This window comes from Somniosus microcephalus, chromosome 28, assembly GCF_052327205.1.
Source record: "Somniosus microcephalus isolate GS21.2 chromosome 28, FLI_Smic_1.0, whole genome shotgun sequence".
Taxonomy (NCBI): Eukaryota; Metazoa; Chordata; class Chondrichthyes; order Squaliformes; family Somniosidae; genus Somniosus; species Somniosus microcephalus.
The window spans coordinates 30,839,581-30,856,633 of record NC_141014.1 but is presented as its reverse complement, the minus strand read 5'-3'; the positions used below and the strand labels follow the sequence as shown (position 1 = coordinate 30,856,633).

Here is a 17,053-nt window from a genome sequence, read left to right as displayed (position 1 = left end):
TTTAGAAGAATGAGTGGTGATCTCATTGAAACGTATGAAATGGTCGGCCATTTAGGACTGAAATGAGGAGACATTTCTTCACTGAGGGTTGTGAATCTTTGGAATTCTCTACCTAGAGGGCTGTGGATGCTCAGTCGTTGAGTATATTCATGACTAGGATCGACAGACTCTTGGGCACTAAGGGAATCACGGGATATGGGGATAGGGCGGGAAAGTGGAGTTGATACAGAAGTTCAGCCGTGATCTTACTGAATGGCGGTGCAGGCTCAAGGGAACATATGGCCTACTCCTGCTCCTATTTCTTGTGGCCATAGTCCTGGTGATCTCCAACCCCACCCCCCCTGCCCCCTGTTGCCCACTTCAGCCCCCATCCTGGAGCATACCCGGACAGCTGCTGGCAAGGCAGACGGCCCAAAATTGATTTTTCCCATGGGGCGAACTGCCTTTGGTGCTGCAACATCTGCCGCCAGCTTGCCCCGAATATGTAGACGAGGCCCGAGGACCATTCGTGGTGAGCCGCGGTCCATTTTCGGGCCCAGACCAAAATCTACCCCTCTGTTTTCTTGGCCATGTGGCCATTATTCACGTGTGGGTCTTGGCAGCAAGGGTTGCAGTCTACTTGGGGTGAGGGCATCGCTGCTGAAGGTCATCCTGTCCACACCTGATGTCCATATCGGCACACCTTCAACACAGGGTTACTGGACAGTGATCAGAGGCAGGAACCCTGGCTAAACCTCCCCATCCTAGCCCAGCGACAGAGGCTAATTGTAATGTCTCGAACATCACCCTGACTGAAATCGGTTAACTCGGCACAGACTGTGGCATTTCTGGCCTGCATGGTTCAGCTACTTGCTGAGTTGTTTATGTTTGACCAGTGATTTCTGATGACATAATGGGGGAAACTAGTTGTGAGCTGGTGTCCTCATGCACACGTCGATCCCTTCGGACTGAACTCAGTTTTGCGTACGGTGCCAACTGGCTTTCCAGAGACCACATTCTTTTATTTTAATTGTGTCTCAGTGCTTTAAATGATCTACAGGCATACATACTTCTGTGTTATCTTCTGAATTGCTGAAATAAACAAAATTGCAGAACTCGACATAGGATAGAACTTAGAATCGACGCTCTCATACGACCACTCATGTTCCCTCTTGCGCTATTTTAACACTGGTGTTAATCTGCCCTTCAGACCAAAAAGCTCTACACTTTGATCCCCAGTCTTTTCAGTTAGCTGATCTCATACGTGGTGGGTGGTCAGGATACAATTGGCCCCCTCAACATTCTGAGTTAGGAGAAAAATCTGCCAGGGTTCCTACTCCTTATCACTAGCTAGTAAGCCCTGGGAACAAGACAGAGCCTCACTGTGTTGCCCCCTGCAGTTAAATAGCTTGCCAATTCACACTGTATAGGTTCACATAAAGAATGGCCACTGGGTGTTGCTGTTTGACACTCGGCCCCTCTTTTGTCTCGTCCGCTGCTTGCGTATGTCAGTTACGAGACAGCACCTGGCCCAAACCCGCCTCAGTGGCCACAACCTACCTTGGGCAAAGGGATTTATCTCTGCAAAGCCCATGGAACCATAATCCATTACAAGTCATCACCTTCAATGGAGACGAGGAAAGAATAGACGAGTAAAATTTAAAAAAGCTATTATGTAGATCTGCACATTATAACAAGCTACTGGGCGGGTTACCTGCCCCATCTGTGGAACAGTGCCTTGCATTTTCAATATTCAGTGATAAATGGTTTGAAATGTGAACTTGTAAAAACATAGAAGGGTTAATTCCTTAGTATTAAAACCGCCAAATTCCCTCAAGGTGAAGATCTTTGGAAGATGCAGAAGAGACGCTCTCCAGCCTTTCATGTGATTTCTACAAAATTTCCTAACCCTCTGGGTAGTCAGTAAATCCCTTTGCCCAAGGTAGTTTGTGGCCACTGAGGCGGGTTTGGGCCAGGTGCTGTCTCGTAACTGACAGTAAGCAAGCAGCGGAGTAGACAAAAGAGGGGCTGAGAGTCAAACAGCAATGATTAATCGTGGAATGCAGCAAGTCTGAACTCGTACGGCAGCAACAGCCCCAAGGAATTCGGCAAACTCCGTGTTATTGAGCTGAAAACAACCTTTTCAAGGTATCTCTCATTTTCTTTCTTTACTCTTGCTTGTGCTCGCATGCACTTGTTCGCTCTCTTTTCCTTTTTTTTCTCTTTTGTCCTTTTTTAATCTCCTCTCGTTCCTCCTTTTTTCTCTTTCCTGTTTTTTCTTTTTCCTCCTCTCTTTTTAAATCAATTTAGCATTCTATTCTCAAAAGCGAGTTGTTTTCTCGCAATGACATCAGTGTGCTTCCAGAGAAGATGACAGCACAGGAAATAGCAATAACTGACAATTAAAGGGATTTGTCATTCGGGAGCGGAGAGATAATAGGAATGGCTCCGAACAGTCCAAGTCGTCAAACCTAGTCATCACATTTTAATTGCTGCCTCACTTTATAAAAAAAAACTGACCAGATCTCCTGTGGTGTTGCTCACAAGTAGTCGGGGTTACAGATCAGGAAACGATGCAGTTGGATGGGAAATGGAGCATAGGGGGCTGAGCAGCCAGGTGAGAAGTGCAACACTGGGCTAGGAATCACAACAGTCGGGCAAAGCGCGAGTTGAAGTATGGATGGAGCAGCACACGAGACCACAGTTGAAATTGATGAAATGGGTTTGGTTTCCTATTCTCTTGGAGCAGGGAGCAGCAAAGTCCTAGGGCTGAGGCTGGTGATGCTGGAGCCCAGGCTGGTGGTCAGTTCTGTATAACGTCATCTGTTTCCATTATTATTTATTTTAAACCATTGTGTATAGCTAGTTACTTGTCAGACGTTTAAAAAAAATCAATCTCGGGATATGGGCATCGCTGGCATAGCCAGCGTCTATTGCCCATCACTAGTTTCCCTTGCGAAGGTGGTGGTGAGTCGCCTTCTTGAACCGTTGCAGTCCGTGAGGTGAAGGTGCTACCACTGTGCTGTTGGGTAGGGAGTTCCAGGATTTTGACCCAGTGACAAAGGAATGGCGATATATTTCCAAGTCAGGATAGTGTGTGACTTGGAGGGGAACTTTAGGTTATGGTATCCCTTGCACTTGCTGCCCATGTCCCTCCAGATAGTGGCGATCTGGTCGGTACTGTTGAAGAAGCCTTGGTGACTTGCTGTAGTACACACTGTAGCATGGTACGCCGGTGGTGGAGGAAGTGGATTTTTAAGATGGTGGATTGGGTACCAATCAAGTAGACCGCTTTGTCCTGGATGCTGTCAGTCATCTTGATTTCAAACTCATAATTGTTTCCCTGGGTTTAAGTTCTGTCAGTCTTTCTCCATCACTGGATTGGCAGTGGGGTAAATACAGGGCTTACAAACAGCAAGTCCCGGTACATTCTGTGAATGTGCAACCCTGCTAGATTTAAAAAAGAATCCTAGTATGTTCTGCGTGCGGCTCCCCTGCCCCACAGCTCTACAATGTGTTGATGGTCATTGGACTCTGAGGAAGAGCAGTCATGGGTGCACTCTGGGAGTTGGAAACCACAAGGTACTTGCAGGGTGATGTGAGTGAATTCTAGGAGTTGAAGTCTGCTACTTAGATGAGCCTCTTCATTCAGGGTAGCTGAGAGCTGATAGTGTTAGCCTAATAATAATGACGTAACTTTTATGCGTGTTATTTTTAGTACAACATATCCTTGGGATACTGACAAATCAAGATGGCGGCTGAAGCGATTTTGAATTTTTTTTAAGAGATTCCATTGTTTCGCTCTTCCCCCTGCTAATTGCTTTATTGGTAGCTATTTACTGACTGATGCTTAATTGTGGATTTCGTAACTACTTGGTTACTCGTTTATTGATGATATCCCTACCTGTTTGGGTGTCATTTGTTGCTGTTTTATGAATATTGCATTTAAGCCTATGAGGTGGAAATGTGTTACACGATTTGCATCTGACACAAGACTCTTAACTAGATTCTAATGTGTTAAAGCATTGTAACCTTTGCTTTTGATTTGCCTCTGCTCCCGACCCCACCACAAACTCGTGCGACACAAGTTATTTCCCGAGTGGTAAAGTGGGCAAGACTTCCGCATGTGCTGCTGTAATGACCTTGTGCACTGAAGTGAGCAGAAACAACCAGAATCGGCTTTTCTTTAAAATGCATTTTTTGTGCTGCTGCATATAGGAGCACCAGTACATGGTGCCATGGAAAACTGTGGCGTGGCTTCAAATACTGAACTCTCAGTTTCAACCACATTGTTTTCAGATGATTACTTATTTATATTATATTCTTGTGTTAAAAAAAATGCATTGTTTTCAGAATTTGATGTTTTCTCCTTCTGTGTTTGTTTTTTTTTGGGAGTTGGAATGCCGTGCGGTGTAACGTGTCTGATGTGGGTCATTTAGGCTGCATGGAAAGTTTGGTTCTGTTTATGTGTAATCTCCTCACGTCAGGAGCGCATTATTACAAAGGCGAGCTGGGTGAGGAGGCACAGACCATGATAGAGAGAATTGTAAGAATCATAGGAGGGCAGTAGGAAAGTGGCTACAAAAGGGAACTGGGCAAGGCAGCAGCTGGTAGAGTTGCCAACTCTGGTTGGACATGTTCCTGGAAGTGTCATCACATGACCTACCACCTCCAACTGCCCCGCCCACACTCCTACCATTGGTCGCCCCACACGCCCATAGGTTTGTCATTACCTGATTGGTTGACTTTTGACCGTCAATCCAATGGCCTTTTTCCCCCATCTCAAATATTTTTATTATACTAATAACCAAAGATTTTCTTTAATTCCTGGACACTCCAGGGCAATCCTGGAACGTTGGCAACCCTAACAGTTAGTGACGGGAGGTAGGTGGACTTGGACGGGGAACGGTGAGATTCAAGTAAATTAAAATAAAAATGGAAGAGAGGTGCATCATCTAATGAGAGATACTGTGGCTATGACCGAGTTTGTAGATAAGTATGCTGTGTGGCGACAGGAGAAATCATATGGTACACCAGCTTTGTAAACCATTTTGGGGGAAAAAAATCAAGTCTTTTGTTATTGAGACTCCAAAGTGAAGGGTGAGACCTATAGAATTGGACACCAGCAAAATTCAAAGGAGTAAAATATAGTAATGCATTCAGACGAAAGGTCATCGACCTGAAACGTTAACCCTGTTTCTCTCTCCACAGATGCTGCCTGACCTGCTGAGTGTTTCCAGCATTTTCTGTTTTTATTAAAGCATTCAGTGATGGTTTATGGGATGTCATGATTGGGCTTTAAAAGCCAGTAGATTGTAGGAAATTGGAAAGACCGAGGGAGGCAGTTCCACACTTTTAAGAAGCTGAGAAAGAACGAGTTAGAGTAAGAGATGTAGTGACAAGTCTTGATCTTAACACGCCGAGGGGAGGGAAAATGTTTAAGATGGTTCATTATGCAGCTTGGGAGGAACATGGGAATATAGTCCGACGAGCATAGATCAATTGTTTTGAAGCGATAAGGAAGGGCGGAAGATGTTTTGTTGGGGGGGGGGGGGGCGGTGACCAGAGAGGTCAGTATTTTTCTTGTATCCTGTCGAGGCGTGAGAGAGAGATGTTGGAGCCTCTGCGGGTATGGGAAGAGTGTTCCAAATGTTTGATGGACTTTGGCTTTATATTATGTCACGGTATAAATAGAAAATGGATTGAAGTCCTGTTGGACGCAATACTTACCTGACCTGAAAACTCTCAAACTACTGCTGGTGGCTGCTTATATACACTATTAATGAGGTTGTGCTCTCTTTACTGCTCATGTGCAGTAGTTTGATATTAAACTGAGTGAATGTACTAATGGTGGCAGACTAGAATAACAGAGAACACCCCTGACTTGTACCTACAATTAAAAGGAGCATGTTTTATGCTACAAAACTTGCAACCTGTTTCTGATTTTATTTATAGTTTTTCTTTTTCTCTTTCTCTCTCTCTTTCTCTCTCTCTCTCAGGAAGACTGCAAAATCAAAGCCAGATGATAAACTGCCTTCGACTGAGGAGAAGAAATTGTATCTAGATGCAGAGTACACCTCGGCTCGAGTGTCTGATGCGGATTTCCCCATGCTTGTGACCTTGCCCAGTGAAATCGACCAGAATGAATGGTTGGCCAATAACAGTGAGTAAACGTAACAGTAAGCTAAAGGTTAGCGGCAGGGGAATGGTGTGGTGGCGCCGTGAATTGGTGCTGTGGAGTTTACTCTCCTCCAATTTTCCATACAATGAGTTCCTAGGTGTGTCCAGGCAAAGGCTAGCCACTTCCCATGGGGGAGGTGGGGGGTGGAATTGGTGAGCCAGTCATCTTGTAAGCTGCTCTTCCATATACCCCAGCGGCCCTCTGAGGAAGGCCATTTGCAAAGGCCTGGGGGAATGTCAGTTGGTTCTCCTCCTGTTGTCCAGGAAATGGCGCTTGGTATAGAAAGCTCTAAAGGAGAGAGGGGGAAAAATGTATAGATTAAACATTACATTCAGTACTATTTAACAATCTCACTTGGTGATGTATTTGTAGCTTAGGGGTGCAAGAAGGTTGGAAGAATTACTGATAGTATTTGGTAAAATAAAGAGAGACGAGGAAGCTTCTGATGGGGAGGGGATGAGACCGAAATCATTTATCAATATTTGTACAATAAAACTCTTGGAGAGACTTTTCACATCTCTCTAAAATGTCCAAAGGGCTTTGCATACAGTAAATTACTTTCCAACTACAATTACTCATTTTAAAGTCTCAGTAATATGGGCAACTGTAGCAAACATTTTGTACATAGCAAGATCCCACAAACAGCAAAGAAATGAGTAACCGTTTACTTTGTTTTAGTGCTGCTGGTTGAGGGAGGACTGTTATCCAGGGCACTCTCTGCTGTTCTTTGAACACTGCCATGAGATTTTTAATGCCCACTTGAACTAGGCAATAGGGCCTTGCTGAAATGTAATAGCAAAATACTGCGGATGCTGGAAATCTGAAATAACAACAGAAAATGCTGGAAATACTCAGCAGGCCAGGCAGCATCCGTGGAGAGAGAAACAGAGTTAACGTTTCAGGTCTGGGACCCTTCATCAGAACTGGAAAAAGCTGGAAATGTAACAGCTATTAAACAGGTGCAGAGACGGGGGTGGGGGGGGGGCGGGGTTTAGGAGGGACACCTTTTTGCTTTGCGGAACACCTCCGTTCAGTCCGTAATGGTGACCCTGAGCTTCCGGTCGCCTGCCACTTTAATTCTCCGCTTCACTCCCACTCTGATCTCTCTGTCCTCAGCCTATTACATTGTTCCAATGAAGCTCACTGTAAGCGCGAGGAACAGCACCTCATCTTTCGATTAGGCACTTTACAGCCTTCCGGACTCAACATCGAGTTCAACATTTGTTGTAAAGTACTTTTAATCCACTTTTTACCCTGCAAAAGTACGCCAGCTATTTGTGCCGTGTACCAAAACATCACGGGCATTAATCACTGAGAAAGTGACATCCCAGCAAGTTGTTCTTCCATACTTCTTATGGGTCTCTTTGTCATGATGATGAAATGAAATACAGTGATAGAAATCAAAAAATTCAAACCGAAATGCTTGCAATATACAGCATGGCTGTCAGCATCAGAAAGGAAAAAGGTAAGTTCATGTTTTGGAAGTACAGCCTTCAGCTGATGGGAGATGGCCATCAAACACAACCTGTCTTTTCTATTTCAGATGCTCAATGGCATGCTGCGTTTACAGACTTCTCTTTTTTTATTTTTCCCTTCACTTCCTCTGTTTTCTTTCTCACAAGCAATATCTTTCTTTCTCTGGGCATGTTCGAGGAACAGCACCTCCTCTTTCGAGTAGGCACTCTACAGCCCTCTGGACTCAACAAAGTGTTCAACAATTGCAGATCCTAACCTCGGCCCCTAGATATTAGATTTTGTTTTAATCCACACTTTTGTTTGGCCTTTTCTCTTCCCTCCCACAGGGCAGCTGTCCTTCACTCTGCCAGGGCCATTCACACTTCATCTCGAGCCATCCTTTGTCCCTTAACCTGTCCCATTACCACCTCCTCTGGCCTTCAATGTCTCTCAATGTCTCTTAATCTCTCCTGCTTTCTATCCTGTTGCTGACCTTCCCTGTTGTTCTTTCATCCCCTCCCCCTTTTCACAGCCCCCAACTTGCTTTAAAATCTATTCCCATTCCTGCTTTTTTCCAGTTCTGACGAAGGGTCCCAGACCTGAAACGTTAACTCTGTTTCTCTCTCCACGGATGCTGCCTGGCCTGCTGAGTTTTCTCCAGCGTTTTCTGTTATTTCTTTCTTTCCTTTCTCATTTGTAGCCTGTGCACACTTGTGGTGAGCAGGGCGCTGGTTTATGGTGACTGAATGAGGCATATCTTGTTTTTGTTAATCTGATTATAGGGGGTGTTGCAGGTGTTTTGGGCATCACATTCTACGGTTGCACTTTTTTTTTTGTTTAAACCACAAATCAGCGGCCTTGACTGTGAGTCTCTGGAGGGCTCGGTAAACATATAACCTGTTTCTTGTGTAATCTGGACTGGTAATGCATTCTTTCGTCAATGATGGGGCACTAATCAAGAACTGAACTGGAAACTCTCCGGCTTCCTCCTTCAGGCAGTGAAGCCATTAAAGTACAGTATTGATTTCCCATTCTGTTGCTTTGTACCATCGTGAACACTCTCATTCATTAAAGACTTGTTATGCTTCTTTCTTGATTGCAACACAATAATTCAAATTAATTTCCAGTAGATTCTGTAGACTGCATTGGCCGAGTTGTCAGCAGGATCGTAAATCTCTCTTTGGACTCTTGAGCACCTTTACACAGACTGGAAAAATATTAATGCATAACAATTAACCTTGTGCTCCTTGGATGGCTTACAGGGTATAAATACACTGCACGGTGTGGTACTGAGCCATTCAGACCAGGAGCTGCAGGTCTGATTCCCAGCTTGTGCAAAGTTAGCTGATGTCAGCCTGGTCAATGGTAGGTTTACCAACAGTTGGCCTCCACACCTTTGCATTAGGAAGAGGAAAATTCAGCTATCCAGTGATCCCTGCTGGACTTTGGGAGAGGATGATATCCGGGTTGGCTGTGATTTCCACCACAGTTGAATAGCCTGCAGGTGCTTTAGGCTCACGCATTGGATGAGGTACTGAGGGGTGCTGATGCCCATGAACCATATTCCAATAAGACCCAGCACCTTGAGAAGGATTTTGTTTTTGGGGGGCACGAGGAAATCATTTTTAAAAAATTGAAATACTGACAAAAGCTGATGAGATCAGGCTGTCCAGGAGACCTATCCCCTGGAGAGGAGGGATCAGGCTTTCTGACTAGTTTTATATGAGGTAAGTTTTTTTTATTGCAGGTAAGCTGTTGGGAAGGGGGAGCTAGTAAATGGAGGCAAGATACTTCCCTACAAGGTGGAAGAGAAAACAGAGGGGTGAGGCATCCAAAACTGGCCTGTCAGACACTGAGTTCCTGGGCAGAGCCCTTGGAGCAGATTACTCGCTGACGTAGAATAATGTGTGGCATGTGGACAAATAAGAAATCTTAAAAACCATCAGAATTTCTTGATTAGATTCTAGTGTGTAAGTAACTCTCGGGTATCCATTATTATTCTCTGTAGTCATAGAAACATAGAAATTTATAGCACAGAAAGAAGCCATTCGTCCCATCATGTCTGTGCTGGCGGAAAAAGAGCTGTCCATCCTAATCCCACTTTCCAGCTCTTGGTCAATATATCAGTAGATGTTAGTGCTATTTTCCTGATATGGGAGCTGTCATTGAGAGGAAGAAAATAGAGTAGAGCATTGTTATTACAGGAATTAATTTTGATTGTAACATTCTGCCTCACACGTTGTTCCTAATTATTTTTGTTTTGATAGCAATGACATTCTTCAACCACATAAACCTGCAGTACAGCACGATCTCAGAGTTCTGCACAGCAGAGACCTGTCCAGTGATGAATGCGTGTAATACGTAAGTACTTTTCACTTGCTAAAGAGTTGTGTGAAACATATTTAATTGTGTACTTAAGTTTACTTTAAGTGGAACTACTCCCTACAGAGATATAATTCACTGATGTGTTACATTTAAGGAGTAATTAGCAGCTAGAATTGCAGATGAAGTCATTGCATAGATGCTCACAGCATCAACGCACAGCTCCACAGAGTGCAAGAAGAAGAAATGTGGAGCTCAGGCCCATTCCTACAGATAGAGCAGGAGAATTGAAGGGAAAGCCAGTTGATAAGGTTGAGACTGCCCAACTCATTTCACTTGCAGCTTGCAGAGCGGAGATCCTTGTTCCATTTGGTCTGGGCTGGATGAAAACCCAGGTCCCAGAGGTGAAAAGGAAATGCTCGGAGAACAGCACCCAGTTCCTTGGATTTTACTGTTGAGGCTGGTGGCATTACAGAGCAGCCTGGGGGGGCCAACCCACCTGCCTTTTTTGGCTCGAGTTAGTGCAGGGAGATCCAAGTAAGGTGAAGGGAGAGAAAATACCTTAAAAAGAATGAACATCATCTCCGTAACAACCAAAAAAAGCCCCATCATTCCATCTTCTCCAGTGATGTGGCAGGCAATCTGTCCCTGTCTCGGGCAGTGGGTTGCTGTCCAACCAGCAAATCAAAGCAGCCCAAAAGTACATTCTAAAGCTGATTTTAAAAAAAAATCATTGACATATATACACGGAGCATTCTCCCACCACAGCAAACTACAGTTTTGCAATTATTGCCTGATGATGATGATGCAACACTCCTGCAAGTATAATAATTATTGTTACGTTAACCCGGCTAGTAATATAGTCAGTGTAGCACACTTTGGTGTTTTTTCCACCTATCCGATTGCTAATGGCCGTTTAAATTCTGAGCGCTGCGCCTGCAACCCACTTACCTGACAGAATACCACGTGGAGCTCCCCCAGTGGCTTAGGGACTAAAAGCACCATGCGGCACCGTGCAACATAAGCCCCGATAGGTCCCCCGTTTGATACATGGTCTATTGATCGCAATGGGCAGTGGTGCGGGCACTACATTTGGCCTCCGTGTTGCTGGGCTTGAAAGGGATGAATTAGCCACAGTTGCCATTTCTGATAACTACCCAGCAGGAGTCACTGGATTGTACCTTAAGATTAGAGATCAGCCATTTAGGAGTTGGAATCGCTTCCCCCAAAAGGCTATGGAGGCTGGGTCGATAGAAATGTTCAGTAGATTTTTATTAGCTAAGGGAATCAAGGGATTTGGAACAAATGAAGGTAAATGGAGTTGAGGTACAGATCAGCTGCGATCTAATAGGATGGTGGAACAGGCTCGAGGGGCCAAATGGCCGACTCCTGTTTCTATATTCCTAAATATGCTTTAGTTGATGTCAGGGCAGCATTGGGCTCGCTGTGATGCTCTTCAGAGTTGAATAGTCTACAGACGCTCACTGATCCAGGCTGGCACATGAAGAACGGCCACGCAGATCAGTTATTGAGCTCTGCTCATCCTGTCTCCTGTAATTTGTTACAGTCAGTACTTCTGGACAGATGAGCGAGGGAAGAAAATAAAGTGTACTGCACCACAGTATATTGACCTAGTGATGACGCACATCCAAAAACTACTGACCGATGAGGAAATCTTCCCTACCAAGTACGGTGAGTTTTTCGAATGAATTTAAAAAATGCATTCCCATGTGTGATGCTTTTGCGAACCGTTGCCCTGTCCAAAACCAAATAGGGCATTTGTATGCAAACAGGAAGCTGGTCTGCTTATGCGTCTGCTGTAAACTGACTTTTACTCTCTGGTTTTCATTCCCAAAATGATTGCTTGTCAAACAAGTATTGTAGTGATTTATACGAACCTAGATGTATGTAGTGCATTGGTGCCAATGCACTTTAATATCATTTGTTGCACTGCCTCAGACTGCGGACGGTGAATCGGTGACTGCCCTATAACCTTCAAAATTTACCATGGTGTTAAACAGCTCAAAATCCTCTCTTTGTACTTCACATCCATCGAAAGGAGGACAAATTCTATAATTGTTCTGTTTCTCATGCATCAATTGGATATGGGACAAAAACTTCACCCACCCACCATTAATCTGTTTTGTGTCTGTGTGCGCATGCTTGCCTGTGCCTGTGACTGCCCAAGCATATGTAGAAGAGCCGTTGCCCTTGTGAAGTTGACTGGTCTCCCATTTTGCCGACAGGTAAAGAGTTCCCGAGTTCCTTTGAATCGCTCGTTCAGAAGATCAGCCGCTACCTCTTCCACGTTCTTGCTCACATCTACTGTGCCCACTTCAAGGAAGTCGTGGCCCTTGAACTGTACCCACACCTCAATACCTTGTACACACACTTTCTGATCTTTGTCAGGGAGTTCAATCTCGTCGACCCCAAGGAAACGGCCGTGATGAGGGACTTAACGGATGTTCTCCTCAGTGGTGCACCGCAGCCCCAGAACCATGTCAACCACAGATGAGCCGGGCGGCCAGTGCACATTGTGGATATTAGAAATATTTTCTTTAGCGGAAAGAATAATAACTTCAGAGATCATGTTGCCCATGGCAACGTTGAAGTAACATGTGACCAACAAATCAGTGATTCCAAGTGGCCCAAAATGGTGACTACGTCGAACCCCCTGTACTGCAGTTATCCTTTCTGATGGCCTCACTGAATACCATCTTTGTCTACCGATATTAAACTCTATGGTGTTATTTTAGCCCCCTTCCCCTTCAGCACCCCAGTGATGGCGCGTAATGAGTTCTTTCACTTCTGCAGAAGATTGCCATAACTTGCTTGCTGCTAGTTATGGATCTGTCGGCGTTCCTGAAATAACTGATGCCACTCGCTGTCACCGGTGAAGTATCCAGTTTTTCACTAGGTACTCCATTTACCATTCTTTGGTTTGGCACGGCATGTGGCACGGATGCCCCAAATCTGCAGGCAGAGCAGTGAGATTGGCAAGATCCTTAGAGAAACATTATACGGGTTGTGGGATAGAACGGATAAAGGCTTTGCTGTATGTATGTAGGTATTTTTTTTGTTGATTTTATTTGTTAGCAATTCCTGGGGTATATTTGGAACCAAGCTGGAGACGGCTTTTGATTCAAGGGGCATGCTGCTATTCCTGTCCCCTTTTCCTCCGCGCCCCCCCCCCCCCGCTCCCTTTTTCTAGTTGTTTTATTGGTTAGTGCCATCGAGTGAGCTCTATTGAGGATAGCCTACAGTTAACGATCATAATAGATCAGAAGGTCCTTCGTGACCTACAACTTGTTTTATATCCTGCATGCAATCTTTGAGTTATCCGTGAGTCCAGAAGTGGCGCTGATGTTACATGACTTCAGACAAAAAAATTACCTGTGGCCGTGAACATTCCATAAAACTGGTATATATTTGACTCTCTGGCATAAATTTTTGTGCTCACCGGATTGAAAGGAGCCCATGCTGGGGAAAGGAACCCTTTCCATTGTCAGCATCAAACACTCCAAGGTCAATTATAGCATGGACTAGTTGCAGAGTAAAGTCCGCTCTGCACCATCCCAACAACGTGCCTCAGCCACACTCTCGGAGAAGCATCGCCTTGCTGCGCCACTGTGGCATTTTTCCATTTCTCGCACCCATGCCACCTCCTGAGATTACCAGGCGGTGCCAAATTAGGGCTGGTTTGTGCTGTAGTCCATGTTCGTGGGGCAGGATTAAGACTGCTGAAAATTCTACTTTTTATATTAATGTATTACACTACTGACTTGGGAGTGGTGGGATAGGTGAAAATAGTTCCACTGATGACCTCCGAATCCTGGGTATGAATCACTTCCCCCTTGTGCCTGTGGGTTTACATCATCTTGTCATTTGTATGAATTTTACTGCACCTTGTCCTAGCATGGTTTGGAATCAAGTTTAACATGATGGAATAAAAAGAGCATCGCTGGTAAAGGTCCGAGCTCTCCCTCCCCCTGCTTACACCTAGATTATATCATTTGGGAGGTGATTAGTGGGAAACAGTGGTTTAAGTCTTGAAACCATTTGGATTGTGCTTCCTGTGTTTTTTTTTCTGGTCACGATTTTAATCTTGTGTATTGGGATATGAGCATAAGACTAATTGAAGCAAACACACCCACTGGCCTGCGAGCACTTTCTTCTTGTGCTGCCGTGACCCCGCTGTGGTCACAGAAGAGTTGAGGAGCTACGAACGGTATCCTCGATGTCCTGACACTTTCCCGGTATTTTCCCGAGAGCTTTGATTCTGGAGCAGGTTCAAAAGGTCTTTATCATAGTGGAAAGGTTTGCGTGACCCATTAATGAGCCCCCCCTTTAATTCCTTCTTTCTCCACCCTCCTCTATCGTGCGTGTTCAACAGAAGCTTTGACGCACAGGAATTTTTAAGTTCTTTTCTCCGCTCTCTTTAACATGATCTTTGTAAGAACTGGGGCCAAAGAAACTGCTGTGACATCAGAATAGTTCTAACATTGTAAAGAGTCGCTCCATTTTCTCTGTTGAATGTGAGTTAGGTAAATTGTGGAACACGAGAGAGTAAGTAAAGCACAGATCTTGCGTACTGGCAATAACTGAAGTCCAGTGAATCCCACGGTCCGTGCCTGTGCTTTAATTCATTTCTTGTCGGATGTGTGTTTTAAAAATTTTGTTTTTAATGGCTGTAATTAAGAGTGTTCATTCTCCAATACTGCTTCAGTGGAACCGTACCCCAGTCAGGGCCAACCACTCCAGGAAACAAAGGGGAGGTTAGAAATGAGCAGCTCATTTGATCATTAGTAAATCAGCTTGAATTTTAATTATCTCTGTTTTGGTTTTTAGAGCACAGGTGGTAACCACTTGACTTTAAATGAGCCAACTTTACAGTGAAGGCCAGTGTTTGGGAGGAGAAATGCCCACTTGTTAAACTGGGGTGACTAGCCACCACTGCACACTCAGTCTGAGACATCTGAAGTGGACTGGGTTTATGAGGTGCCAGGTTTATGTTTCCACATTTATTTTTTAAAGACCGTAACAATGCGATGTACTTCAGTACATTTATTAATCTGTTAATTTTATTAACCTTATCCTGATTGCTCCGCGGTAAGGTCGTCTTCGCAAAGGTTATTATAAAATATTTAAGAATCTCGGCAGTGGCTGAAAGATTTTTGTTGTTGTTTTTCCTGTCCAGTGCAAATACTATTTATTTTGGGGTGCAGCGTTTTTTTTAAATTTTGACTGGAGCAGAACACAGGCCGCACGATCACTTCACTGGGAGTGACTGGCTGGTGCTTGGAGCACCCGGTAGCACCATCTATATAAGCATGGTATAAGTGCGTATTATGATAGTTTTAATCCGGGATTTGAGTGGGTTTAAATTTGGCTACAGGAGTGTAGCCAGCAGCAGATGTGTGGATTACTCTCTCTCTCTCTCTCTCTCTCTCTCTCTACTGCACTCTGTTGTGTAAGCAAACCCAGGTTCCGGGAACTGAGAGCTTCAGGATGATGTGGGTCTACTGTTCAGGATAAGGGTACTGGTTTGAGTTCAGTAACCGCGTTGACCCCTATGCTTTTGTTCTCTGGATCCTGTGCGCCTACAGAGACTGGCTGAGGGAAAATGCAGGCGAGCAGCACACGAGAGGTCCCTCTCCTGAAACAGGAGGCAGTGGGCAGCTCAAGCGAAAAGCACCATCAAGGGAGGAGGTTGGAGAGGGGAGGAACTGCCTGCTTCGGAGTCGAAAATCATTTGCAATTCTAAATGTTGTTTAATTTTTTTTTTGTGTAGTGGAGGGACAGGGAAATTAGAGAAAGCCATGTCACGTCGTTTGTAGAAACAGTGCCTGCATGACTGGGAGTGCGGGGTTTGCAAACCAAGGCGGCGTCTCCGGGCTGAATTCATGAGAGCTGCAAGTATGAATGAGTTATGTTGCCTGACGTCACAGGAAGGTGTTTTTGCAGCCAGAATGATCACTCCCTGCCATGTCCACTGTATGTTGTGTTAGCAAGTGCAGGACTTAAATTTGACCCTTTTTCATTTTTTTTTGTGTGCGGAGCAAAGATATTGAAACAACATGTAGAAATGACTCTGTTTGGTGACAGAACCACTGGGTGTATTTGGCCGTGTAGCAGGAGCGGTCACATACGTTGTTTGAAGATCTATATCGGGGTTAAAGGCTATGTTGGACTGTGCTGATGTTCTTGAGTGGCGATGAAGCCAGTCTCTGTCAGTCTGAAGCTATGACATCCTTTTTGGTTGGCACATATAATGGGTTTTCTTTAAATATAAAATGATTGAGCAGATGTAGGTGTTCTCTGAATGTTTCACTCCCGGGCTAATGGAGTGGAACTCCACTGCTTGACTTGGGCTATGAGCTTAGCCACTTCTCCGTGCAATTACAAGGTGGAACTTTTCTCTGACATTCCCATGTGGCTGACTCCCACAGAAAGCAGAGAGTTGAGTTCACTCTTTGAGGGAAGAATCATTCTCAATCTCAGTGGCTGGGGGTATGGAGGAGCGATGACATAATGATTTCTGTTGCATCATCTATCTCATCTTTGAATTTGAATAATCTTTTAATTTGATTTCTGCTGCTGACTACTTCTGAACTAGCGACGAGGGTTCCTGAAACATTGCCAGGTCTGGTGCACTATAATGAGACACTTGAGACAAATTGCACCCCAGTTATCTTTCATGTCATTTGATTGGATTTCTTGTAGACTTTTGATTTTATTCCTCTCTCATTAGGAGCCCTTAGGCTTGGGATGGGTGTGATAGGATAGTGCGGGGTCCCCTGTTGTTCACTGTCACGGTTGGTGCACTCAATGATTGGCTAACAGGAAAGAGCGTGCTTACAAGCTGACAGTACCAGATCAAAGGGATGTTTTGGCTTCAACCCACAACTGCACGGAAGGTGCTAGCTTGTTGCTACAATGAGTTGTTATTTTACAGGAAGCCTATAGTAGTCTGTTAATACTGGATGTAATAAAACTCTTAAGATCATACATTGCATCTCAAAACAAGAATACTGTAAAATAAAAAAATAACTAACATTCGCTGAACGTGTGTGCTTTCTGGCATTTTTTCAGATTTTTCAAAACTCTTTTTTCCTG

General features: G+C 44.5%; 1 protein-coding gene across 3 annotated transcripts in view; it reads left to right on the top strand.

Moving 5' to 3' along the window:
* Positions 1–17,053, top strand: part of LOC147099495 (MOB kinase activator 2-like) — a 43,125-nt gene that overhangs the window by 19,596 nt on the left and 6,476 nt on the right. For 2 of the 3 annotated variants that reach the window (XM_085969687.1, XM_085969686.1), the window contains exons 2-5: positions 5,979–6,142; positions 9,883–9,976; positions 11,505–11,629; positions 12,184–16,996. In XM_085969687.1, the coding sequence (XP_085825813.1) occupies positions 5,979–6,142; positions 9,883–9,976; positions 11,505–11,629; positions 12,184–12,452 (652 nt within the window). In that variant the 3' untranslated portion in view covers positions 12,453–16,996. Of the gene's footprint in view, positions 1–5,978; positions 6,143–9,882; positions 9,977–11,504; positions 11,630–12,183; positions 16,997–17,053 lie in introns of those variants that run through there. The other variant, XR_015073930.1, reaches the window with a different exon arrangement.